This window comes from Gracilinanus agilis, chromosome 2, assembly GCF_016433145.1.
Source record: "Gracilinanus agilis isolate LMUSP501 chromosome 2, AgileGrace, whole genome shotgun sequence".
NCBI lineage: Eukaryota > Metazoa > Chordata > Mammalia > Didelphimorphia > Didelphidae > Gracilinanus > Gracilinanus agilis.
Window position 1 is genome coordinate 378,919,791 of NC_058131.1, and position 12,357 is coordinate 378,932,147.

The 12,357-nt window shown below is 33.0% G+C and overlaps 1 protein-coding gene across 3 annotated transcripts in view; it reads left to right on the plus strand.

Moving 5' to 3' along the window:
• GABRB2 (gamma-aminobutyric acid type A receptor subunit beta2) overlaps window positions 1-12,357 on the plus strand; it is a 237,291-nt gene that overhangs the window by 50,018 nt on the left and 174,916 nt on the right. For all 3 annotated transcript variants that reach the window (XM_044661732.1, XM_044661729.1, XM_044661731.1), the window contains exon 4: window positions 11,764-11,984. In XM_044661732.1, the coding sequence (XP_044517667.1) occupies window positions 11,764-11,984 (221 nt within the window). The remainder of the gene's footprint in view (window positions 1-11,763; window positions 11,985-12,357) is intronic.

Here is a 12,357-nt window from a genome sequence, read left to right on the forward strand (position 1 = left end):
TTTTAACATTATTAGAGTGAATTTTCCCAAGAGGCATACATTTTCTTAGTAGATACTCAGAATTTGTTATCATATTAAATTCCCTGCCATGAAGTGACATCCATCTGAGGTCATTTGCAACTCTAAATACTCCAGGATTCACAATATACACTGACATAAATATTTATAGCCTGTGCCTTGATAACAAATAATTATCCTTTCCAACAGAACTCTAATAGATTTCTGATTCATGAAGTTGAGAAATGGCCTTTCCTTGCTATGGTTGTTATCAGCTGCATAGTGTTTGGCCATAGCACATGCATAAAAATGTATACAGTTTATAAGCATTGGTTGCTACTGTAAGGAATTATCCACTATGAACTGCAATACTTCAGATAAATATTTTGTGCTTTGGCCTGGAGGCGAGCTCTGTGGATGAATATGAATACCAAATAGATTAGAAATAATTTAGACAAGAAATTAAATTTAGCGCTTGGTGTGATGCTAATAAAAAAGATAACTTTATCAAACAGATTCATGCATTTACACAACTGAGAGTCTGCCTTAAAACGCATGGTGTAATCAAAAGACAATAATCATAAAAGAGTAGCAGAGGCTAGCTCCTTCCATCCCAGAGGCCACATATGTAACTTATCAACCATAAAAATAGTATTTACACTCTTATTTCCCATCACAATTGCACTATTAAAGGGGAAACAATAAAACAGCGTTAGAGTGGAATGAAATTAACCATGTTAGTAGCTATTCAAATGACAGAAAAACATTGCTAGCAGAGAGCAGATTGCTTAAACAAAACAAAAGAAAACAAACAAAAAAAAAACCCAGTATCTCCTCTTGGTTAGGCTTATAACGTGCTATGTGTCCTTGGGCAGGTCACTTCCTTCTTCTAGACCTCAATTTCTTCCTGTCTAAAATTAGTCTAAATTTGGTTCCTTTTGGCTAAAACTTTCTTTGGATGAGAATCAAGAAAAGATTTGAATATAGCAAATCCTTTATCCTCCAATCTAACTAAAACCACCTCTAGTTCTCCCAATCAACTCCAATTCCTTAGGAAGTAAGAGCAGTTGAGATGAGTCAGTGGCAAATGCTGCATTTGACTTTTTTTCCTTTTTATAAGGATAAATAAACCATGTCACATTGTTACCTCTGATAGGAGAATATACAGTTTCTCATCCTCTGTATTGTGGCATACTCTTGTAGGCTGTAGTTTCTATGGGACATGGATACCTATCAGGAAATAGATGGGTAATGTCTATTCTTTTGTAGAAGCTTTCTTCACTGTACACAGCTAGACAGTTTTCTCACTCACTAAATATAAGAGTGAAAGGAGGATTTTTTTCTTATCTTCTCATAATTATGCAATAAAATGAAAATAGTTAAAATTCCACTTTTAACATGAAAGTATTATGATTTTCAAGTTCTGTTTATACACAGCTATACAAGAAGGAACATGAATAATTTCCCCAATCATGTTACTCTTAATCTGTTTCTTTATTACCATGTAATTGGTGTCACTTACATAGTAATACCCATATTCTATGAAGTTATAGCAACCAACCAGTATTTGCTCAACTTTTGTTACATTTCATCCTAGAAAAAGTTCCATTATAGATATAGTCTTACCCATAACCTTAAGAAATAATTAAATATATATCCTGAATATTTTATTTTTTAGTCATTGTTATGCTTCTTAGAGGTTTTAAATTTTTTTACACTTTTAGAAATAGTGAAAAAGTAAATAAAGAATTTGAAGTCAGCCCACTCTTTTTTGTTATTGTTTTTGTTGTTGTTTTGGCACAGATCTGTGATTTCATCAGTGTTGAAATTCCTCTAACTGCTACAGTTTGGCCACTATCTCTAACTTTGAGTCTAAATAAGTTGCCAAGGTGAAATAAGAAATAAAATGACTCACTCTGGCAGTATATATCAGAGACAGGACTTGAAGCAGAGACTTCCTGACTCCTTGGTCTGCTTTCTATCCACTAAACCTCATTAATCAAGGGTGTAACTCAGGACCCAATTAAATTTTCTTTAGATTTTTTTGTTGCCTTATTTCCACTACAGGGTAGTATTTCCGTTATAGGGTCCTTATAGGTAGAGTTGTAGACATTAAAGAGACTAGAAATCACTTGCTGCAAAAATGTTATTTTTTAGTTAGTTTAGTTAGATGAGGAAACTGAGGCACAAAAAGGAAAAGAGACATCCAAAGTCATGTGTCTAGTTAGCAACAGAGACAGGTTTGGTATCCCCATCTCTCAGCTCTTAAAAATACCGTGCTTCCCATTATGTCTCCTATAAGAAGCTTCCTTGATTCACTCATGATCCCATTGGTGTGAATATGTTTTCCACCAGTGTATGTTACAATTCATCTATGCCTTCTTATCTTACATAATTATTGACCATGCTTTTACATAAATTTCCAAAAAGATTCTATCTTGCTGGAAGGCTTCCTCTGATTCTTCTAAAGAGTAGTACAGTATTCATACTTTCCATTTGTTCTTTCTTTTTTATTATGTGCCTGGCCCACATTCTCTTAGGTTTATAGATTTAATTTAGATTGTTCATTTACCAGTTCTTGAGGTCATCCAGATGTTGGTGAGATGTTTTCACCTACTTATACCCACCAGGTGAATTTCTTATATCTTTTGAGTTACCTGCAATCATCACTCTGAAGTTATCTTGATGTTCTACATTTATATTCATATATCATCAGCAGGAGAATTTGCATATGAAAAAAACAAATATTTTTTGATAGGGAACAAAGTGGAGTAATTGAAAACTCTGTTATTTCTCAAATGCAGCTCTCTCCATTATCCTATTCTTATCTGGATTTCAGCACAAATCATTGTTCCTCTTTGGAAGTATCTGGGTGGCATAGGGATAGAGCACTTGGCCTGCAATCAGGAAGACATGTGTTCAAATGTGGCCTCAGAGAAATACTAGCTGTGACCCTGGACAAGTCATTTAACTTTCTTTCTTTCTTTCTTTCTTTCTTTCTTTCTTTCTTTCTTTCTTTCTCTCTCTCTCTCTTTCTTTCTTTCTTTCTTTCTCTCTTTCTCTCTTTCTCTCTTTCTTGCTTCCCTGTCAAATGGGGATATTAATAGCACTACTTCCCAGGGTTTTTATGAAGATCAAATGAGATGACATTTGTAAAGTGCCTAGCTAGTATTTGACAGATGATAGGCACTTAATAAATGTTTCTTCAATTCCCCTGTTCTCTCGCTGTCAAAGTGTGTATATTGATTGAACTGGCTTAATAGATTGTCCATACAACTTCATGTTGTAATAGGAGGAATATACATTCTTTAACTGCTGGTTTTTTCCTATATAGAGAGATAAACTTATATCTTAAGAGATTATGAGATCTCAATCAGGCATTTCTGCAGAGTGGCAGGCATGGCTTAGTAAAGTCATCACAATGTTGCCTTCCAACAAAATGATCTATAAAACTTTGCCATCCATTCATAAGGAATTATCCTTCTAATTGTACTTTGCCCTCTATGACATTTGAAGGTAATTTTGATGAGCATATGTCTCACCAGAGAAGCTGCTTCTGGGAAATTATAGCTATAGATTTGGGAGGGAACTTAAAAGTTCTCTTTTCCAAATAGCATGCTTGTTGCACACACTTAAATTTTCCAGGAATTTTACTCATGTTAAATTCATTATGCTGTTCTCAATAGCTTTCAGGTGCCGTGGAGTTTCATTACTGAATGAGCACCCTTTGAAATGAGGATTTATTGTCCTTAGCAACAGAGGAGAAGTCTTGGCAAGATGATGCTGGCCTGTATGAGTAAAAATAAAATGAAAAAAAGCTGTCCTTTGCACAATACAATGGAAAGTCACTTAGTGAATTATAAATACATACATCACAAGGCTAAATTAACCTGCCACAAATCAACCTGCTTCCAATTGATTTGCTCTAGTCTTAAACTGACCTGTTGTCTGCTCAGGCAGAAATACAGAAGAGTGTCTGCACAAGCATGGATGGACAGTGGAATGGTAGTATCTAGGGGAATCTGGTGTTTCAACATCTGATTCAAAATAACAACAAAAATAAATGTGTAGGAGATTTTAAAAGAAGTCAATTAGAGAGAGATAAACTGATTTCCACTAATGCCTGCTTCAGCACTGACTGGATTAGGCAATTCAGATTTTCAAATCGACTACATTTTTCCAGAATTGATAGTTGCTTTAGCAAATCTGATAGTCTTAATATGAGTTTGATATTTATATTTTCCCAAGCATAAAGCAAAAATAAACAAGCAAATTAATGAACAAACAATGTTTTGACACCACTCTCTTTCCAACAGAATGTAAGCTCATTAGCAGCAGAATTGTTTTTGTCTTTGTATTTCAGTTATCTATTATTGTGTAGGTACTTTACAAATACTCATTGAATTAAACATTCTGTAACATTGATTTTACTTTTTTTGTTGGGTATGGAACTTAAAATTGATAGTGATGTGTGTGAGTGTGTGTGTGTTTGTGCGTGTGTCTGTGTGTTTGGGAAGAGGTGACAAAAAAATTGACTTCCTCAACACTAGATTTACTGACCAATCAATGTTGTTAATATATATGAATAGAATTGAATTGACAAGGAAAATGTAAAAAAAAGTCAGAAAATGAGGAGGATATTGGTCACAAGATCATGACTGGCTTTGCTTGCAAAGGGTGATAATGTGCATTTCTTTTTCATCTCTACACATCAGATATTCTTTTAGAAGCACTATATATATATATACTAAGCATATTCTCTTTGCTCTTATATTAGGCTGCAAGTTGGACTTCCTAGCAACTTCCACAAGCTTGTCAGATATGTGAAGGCAGTGATATGTACTTATTTTAAATTATCCTTTTACTTTAGTACTATCAGATCTTTTCAGAACTTGTCACTGTAGAAAGAAGACACCAAGCACATGCTGTGAAGGGAAAAAATACAATTAAAAATTTTGAAAAGTAAGTGAAGCTTACATGACACGTCCATCTCCCTCAGAACAAAGCTGAAATTATTCAGTTTTCTCAAGAAATCATTCTTTTAGATTCATGAATTTTAAAAAAGTAGTTTAAACTGCTTAAAAGATGTTTGTTGAAATGATTTGAACTAAATTATATTTAATTGATTCCTTCCATTGGGAATGTATAGGAAACTGGGGGGAAATGTTCATAATAAAGCTAGCATGTATGTAAAAGTTTAAGTTTTACATAACATTTTATATGTGTTATTTCATATGATCATCACAAAAATCCCTTAAGATAGATATTATTATTCCTATTTCTCAGATGAAGAAACTGAACCTGAGAGAAATTTAATGACATGCTCAGGGTCACAGGGTAAGATTCTGAAGTAGAATTCAAATTTAGATCTTCTTAATTTCAGGTTGAACCCAGTATCTACTACATTAACTTTTTTGTAGTCTACTGTGATTTGATTCATTAAAGGCATATATAAGTGGGAGATTTGTTTTCTTATTTTTTATTTTGTTTAAAATTTGAACTTGCAATTATAAAATGTTAGAGGTGAGAGAGATCTAAAGTCATCTTGTAGAAGACTTGGCTTCTCTGAGATTCAATTTCCTTGCTTGTAAAATGAAACTATTCTACCTATGATGTCTAAGGTCTAAGGTAAGCTCTAAACTATGATCCTATAATGCTAGGATCCCGTCCCACCACAAACAAACAGACACACACAGAGATACATACACTCCTCCCTTTCATTTTATACTTGATGAAACTGGAATCTAGTGAAGGGAAGAATTCTATAGGATACCTTTTTATTAGTGACTTCCCATAAGTCAATTTATAAAAAATCAGCTTGGCACCAGTTTATCATTGATTCATCTTTTGCTTTTTGTCATAATCTTGGTCTTCCATTTTTCCTCCAAAATGCATTTGCTTTGGAGGTAGGACAAGAGGAAATCCATTTCCATTCTTCCTCTTTCCTCCAGTTTTCCTTTTCACCCAATTTTAAGGACAAAAACCAGCTAATTTTTACCCTTTAGCTTCATTAAACAGTAGTTTCTTTAGTATGATTGTATAAAAATGAACAATATGGAAATATGTTTTGCATGGTAATACATGTAAAACCCAGATCAAATCTCCTACCAGCACTGGGAAGGGGAAGGACAGAAGGGGAAGGAAGGAGATGAGTTCAATCATATAACATAAGAAAAGTTTTGTGGAAATTTGTTTTTACATGTAATTGGTTAAAAAAATAGAATGATTATATAATATACTGAAAGAGGAGGGGGAGTTGAGTCAGGAATTCTTAGGCTATTGAACACATACCAGATGAGTTGGGACATTCCCATAATGGATTACTTAAGATCCTAAAGAAATAGTATTTATTCAAGTGTACTTAGTTTTATGTTGTAAAATCATTAACATATTTGAAAAGAGTTATTTTTTGTGTGGCTAGTGAAAGAGAAAACTACTACGTTAAGAACTAGAGACAATATTCTTTTAAAAACATTTCCAACAAAAAGTTAAAATCTTTCATGAATTTCTGAAAATATCTAAGCTGATGTGGGAACAGCCAAAAATAACAAGGAAGAGAGGATGGCAAAGCAGATAGCAAAGATTGGAGGATCATAAATTTAGTGTTTGAAGAGACCATAGAGACCTTTTGATTTCAGACAATTCAAGGAGGATTTGATTGAAGATTAAAGAAGTTAAGCATTTTTTCTCCTATCCAATGATGGGTGGAAAGGATTATTGATTTACTGTTTTAAAGGAGGCCTCAGAGACTATCTAATCCATTTCTCTCATTGTACAAATAAGGAAACTGAAAAAAGTAGAAATGAGGCAATTTTCCTAAGGTAGGAGAAGTAATAACACAGCTGAAATTCTAACTCAAATCCTCCAAATCCAAACCAGCATTCTTTCAAAAGAACCATGTAGTGTTATCATATTGGGAACCTGAACTCACATCTTCAGACCCTGAATCTAATATTTATTTTATTTACCATGATTTCATCTAAAAATGGAAGAGAAGGGAGGGGAAGTGTTGTATGTAATTTTGTTTGTTCTTCTGACAGTTTTCAAAGTTGTTTTTCTTTAGCAAAAACTGCTGAAATTGCCTTTAGGATAGTTAAAATCTAAGTGGACCGGTTCTACAGTGAGCTACTGATGGTTAATGCTCTCAAGACAGACAACTTGGAATATATATTCAAAGTGAGAATGAAATGAGAATTTTATTTGTTTACCCTGAGAAATATTTGAGAGTTCTAAAATTATCACACATATTTTGATAAACAAGAAAATACAAAGTAGCAGGTTTCTTTGGGGTAACTCTATATATTGAACTTGTCATGAGCAAATGAGTGACTGTGTGTGTGTGTGTGTGTGTGTGTGTGTGTGTATGCATAGAAAACTCATTTACAGCTTGCAACCTGATATATTTCCTTTTGAATCCCCAAACTAATATTTCTTCCTCTTTTTCAACTACCATGGGTTTTAAATAAATATTGCCATTGCTTTGTTGAACATCATTGTTACATAGTGGGATGTCAAATTGAGTGTTTGATAGACATTTTACCTGTTTTTCTCCCCTTTGTAGAGATATGATATCTTTAAATATGTCTTATATTCTGTTTTTTGGTCTTTAGTAGTAAATAAATTTCCATTTCTGGAACTGTTTTTAAATTTCTGTTAGCATCAAAATGAATTTGAAGTCACTTTTTTATAAAGCTAGAGGTGATGTTTGTATGCACAAATATTGGAATGCAATTTAGTGGTTTTAAAATCTCAGAAAGCTCAAGGATCAACATTCTTTTATGTATTCAACAGAATTTAAGATCATCTGTAGCATACACATCACTTTATCATTATTTCCATGACAGTGAATTAGAGGAGGAAGGTAGGTAAAAGGCTCAAACAGTAAAAGAAATGGTCCCTACCTCTATGGGAGTGGTGAAATAAAATATGGCCAAGTATCTTTAGCTCATAATCTCAGATTCAGGTCAACTACATCATACCCCTAGAATTTTAGAAACATCCGTAAGGGGCAGTGATAGTTTTTCTCTAGTTCCACTGGCTTAAGATTCTATTCTAGGTATACCATTAGCCAATTTGTTACTAGCACCCCAGTTACAGTTGACTACTTAATTATTAATTAACTTTTACAAATGGATATTTACTTCAATATTAGAGCAAAATTAGAATTATAAAATTTTTCCCACCTCGAGTATATTTTTTATACCATCTTCATTTCTGACTTTCTCCTAGCATAGTAGTGTGTCAATGCTACCAAATGAGGGATGAGGGATGAGGGATACAAAAAAAGAATGTGTATATTTTCTCCCTAACTAATATACGAGGTGCATGAAGGCAGGAACCATGCCTATTTCATCAAATGAGATCATATACTTAAAGTGCTTAGCAGAGTACCTAGCCTATAGTATTGCTGTTGATGATCCGTTGTTTTCAGTTTCTGACCAGCTCTTCATGACCCCATTTGGAGTTTTCTTGACAAAAGATACTAGAGTGTTTGCCTTTTCTTTCTCCAGTTCATTTTCCATATGTGGAAATTGAGGCAAATGGGATTATGGGACTTGCCCAGGGTCACACAATTAGAAAGTATCTGAGGTCAGATTTGAACTCAGGAAAATGAGTCTTTGTGACTCAGGGGGCCCAGCACTTTCTCCACTGCGCATATAGTAAGTATTTAACAAATGTTTATTTCCTTACTCCCTTCTCCTATTGTCTTAGACAATACCTCCATGCAAGTAAAGCTTTAAAAATATTACAGGGCAAAATGATAATAAAAAGAGAAAAGATTTGCATAGCTCCTTTTTCAAAACATCAGTTAAGGTTTTTTTGTTTTTGTTTTTTTTAATTTTGGGAGGATATATTTGTTATGGGAGTAGGGTTTTTGTTGCTTATAGAAAAAGTTCTTCCTTCTCTAAACCCATAACTTAGACTTCTGTATTTGTCTATATTTTTTATAATTTGACAAGTATTTTATTTTAAAATTGATTTAGAATATTTTTCCATGGTTACATGATTCATGTTCTTTCCATTCCCTTTCCTTTCCCCCCTCCCTGAGGTAATGAGCAATTCTACAGGGTTATACATTAGACATCTGTGTTTAATAACAAAGAAACAAGAACAAATTCCCAGTCTTTTTGTTTAGACCTGATTTGGATCATAAAAAATCCTGAATCTTGTATCTTTAAATATTATCAGTGTGGGGGCAGCTGGGTGGCTCAGTGGATTGAGAGACAGGCCCAGAGATGGGAGGTCCTGGGTTCAAATCTAGCCTCAGACACTTCCCAGCTGTGTGACCCTGGGCAAGTCACTTGGCCCCCATTGCCTAGCCCTTACCACTCTTCTGCTTTGCAACCAATGCTCGGTATTGATTCTAAGACTGAAGGTAAGGGTTTACATATATATATATATATATAATCATCAGTGTGAATAAGCCTATATTGGGACAGCTTCATGATAGACAGAGTGGGACCTCATTGTTTTTCTCCTTTTGTTAGTTGAGCAGAGGGATTCAATTAGGACGTTTCCGGGTCAAGAAGCAAAGAGTAAGTTAAGGGATACTAATCTCTTCTGGGATTGTTTAGGTTCCCTGAGTTCCTTCACTAGCCATGTTGAAATATGTAAAAATAAAGTAAAATTAAACAAGAATTCATGCACCAGTTAACAGAATAATTGGCACATCTCTTCAGGACTATATATCTGAGTGCATATTGTCTTAGTAGAAAAATTATTTAAAAATTATCAAGTGAGTCCTAATTCTAGTATATTACCATTTATTTTACAATTAATTTTACTATTCATTAAACAACAGAATTAATTTTTGTTTTGAAAGGTATCTTGGGGCCAAATAGATAGAGCTCATCATCTTCCAAACAATCAGTTCTCTGAATCTCAAAAGAGCCTATAATCAAAATCACTTTAATGGCTGTATCTTCTAACAGAAAGAATAATTGTATTTTCCAAGTAATTATTGTCAAGATAGGAAACTGGCCAACTTCTTTCTTAGAGAAAATTTTAACTGCTAATTTTATTTCTTCTGTCTAATGTCTTTGTCTTCTTTATTACATATAAAATGGCTATTTGTAAAATATATGTTTATTTTTGGTTTATATTTTCCAATCCATGCTTTTTTTTTAAGATTTTGAATTTTAAACCAACCAAATTTCTAGAAACATGTAAACAAATTCTATACTGAAACTATAGATAATACAAATATGAAATATTGTTTAAAATCATTAATAAGATAAATGAAAGCTAAATTGGTTAGGAGGTTTCACCTACATGAGAAATTGGCAAAAAAAAAAATTAAACTTGCAATTATTCAATGGCACTTTAGGAATACTGATATAATAATGCACTGTTAGTCGAAATGGGAATTGACTCAACCATTTACATAATTTGGAATTAAGCTTAAGAAAAAATTGACAAAATGTCCCTTTACTTTGACCGAGAGATCCCACTGCTATGCATATATCCCAAGGAAGTCAAAGATAGAAAGTATCCTCGTATGCCAAATTAGGCAAAGCACTACTTTTTTGTGGTAGCAAAGAACTAAAAATAAAGTAGATGAAGTTGATTGAAGATGATATATCAAATATAGAATATGACTATACCACAAAAATAACAAATATGAATAATTCAGTGAAATAAGTGGCTTATATGAACATTAGAGTGAAGTAAAGGAGATCAGAAAAATAATATACACAATGACAATCATATTATAAAGGAAAGAATAATGGAACAGATCTGAATGCTGTGTAATTATAACATCTATCTTAACCTCAGTAAAAGGTTAAAAAATCTATATTTTTTTTCATTGAGGAATGTAGGGTCCAACATATGTGGAGTGTTGCATACACTGACAGATACTATAGCTGGATATATCAGTTGCTCTGGGTGAATTTTTTCTTTTTTAAATCTTTATTTTTTGTTAAGGAATGTTCATTGGATAAAATGGAGAAATATATTTGGAAATGAATGTGATGCAAAAGAAAAAACAATAAAAAATACAAAAAGGAAGCCGAACAACCATATATATATATATATATATACATACATACATATATATATATATATTTTTTTTTAAAAGACAATCCAAAACACTGAGAAGTTATATATTTCAAGCTTACATATTGTCATTTTTAAAATCCTAAGAATTTCATTATTTTATTCATTGCCTCATTATTTGTTTTTCTAGAATAAAAAGGACTAACTTGGTTTGAAGTTCAGAAGACATTAGATTCAATCTTTTATATCAACATATTGTGATTTGGGGAAAAGAGGGGGGAAAACTAATAAAGAATAATTTAAGAATGTATTCCATAGTTTTAAAAGATACTTTATTTTACCTAGCATGTTTAACAGTTGCTTATATGTATATTTTATATATTGTCTCATCTGAAATATTAGGAAAGTACTTTTTTTTACACATGGTCTAGTGGTAACAAAAGAGAAAAAAACCAGACACATCAGGGCATATTAGTTGTCTTCTATGCCATCTTACAGAGAGTGAGTCTAAATAAATCTTACTTATCTGATGAAAAATCAGCAGGAGAAAGAAAAGTTGTGAAATTGTCTGCAATAATACTATTGAAATGTTCAATATATACTTCCTGTTCTAGTTACTGATAGATGGTGGGTGCAAAAAACTCTACTTCATAGTTATGCAAGATAGGCTGAGCATTACTCCATTGAATACACACAGGGAGTAGTAATTTGCCTATATCCAAAGTCTATTTTGGTGCAAATAATAATTTTCTCTTCTCCCAATCACAGGACTATACCCTGACAATGTACTTTCAGCAAGCTTGGCGAGATAAGAGGCTGTCATATAATGTAATACCTTTAAATCTCACGTTGGACAATAGAGTAGCAGATCAGCTCTGGGTACCTGACACGTACTTCCTGAACGACAAGAAGTCATTTGTGCACGGGGTGACTGTCAAGAATAGGATGATCCGTCTGCATCCTGATGGGACTGTCCTTTATGGCCTCAGGTCTGTAGCAAAATAGAAATTTTAACTTTATCCTTCTTGTAATTATATTTATGTTGTCTAACTGAAAACATTCCTAAGGAGCTTTTTCTTTACTTTTTCTGATAAGCAATTTAAAAAGTTGTTGCGATAAATAGCTGAAAACTTGCATTAGCCAAGTAGTTAGTCAGAGGTAGGACTAAAATTTCTGTGAATTATCTGTTGCCAACTTTGGAGCTACTTCCTTTAAAAAATTGAAATAAATAACAATATGCTGACAATTACATACTCCTAATGTCCTCAAAAAAAAAAAACAAACAGATATCAAAATGACAAGACATTTTGTTAATCACTCCTATTCAAAGTGAGTCAGTTGAGATCTTGGAAAGGGAGAATT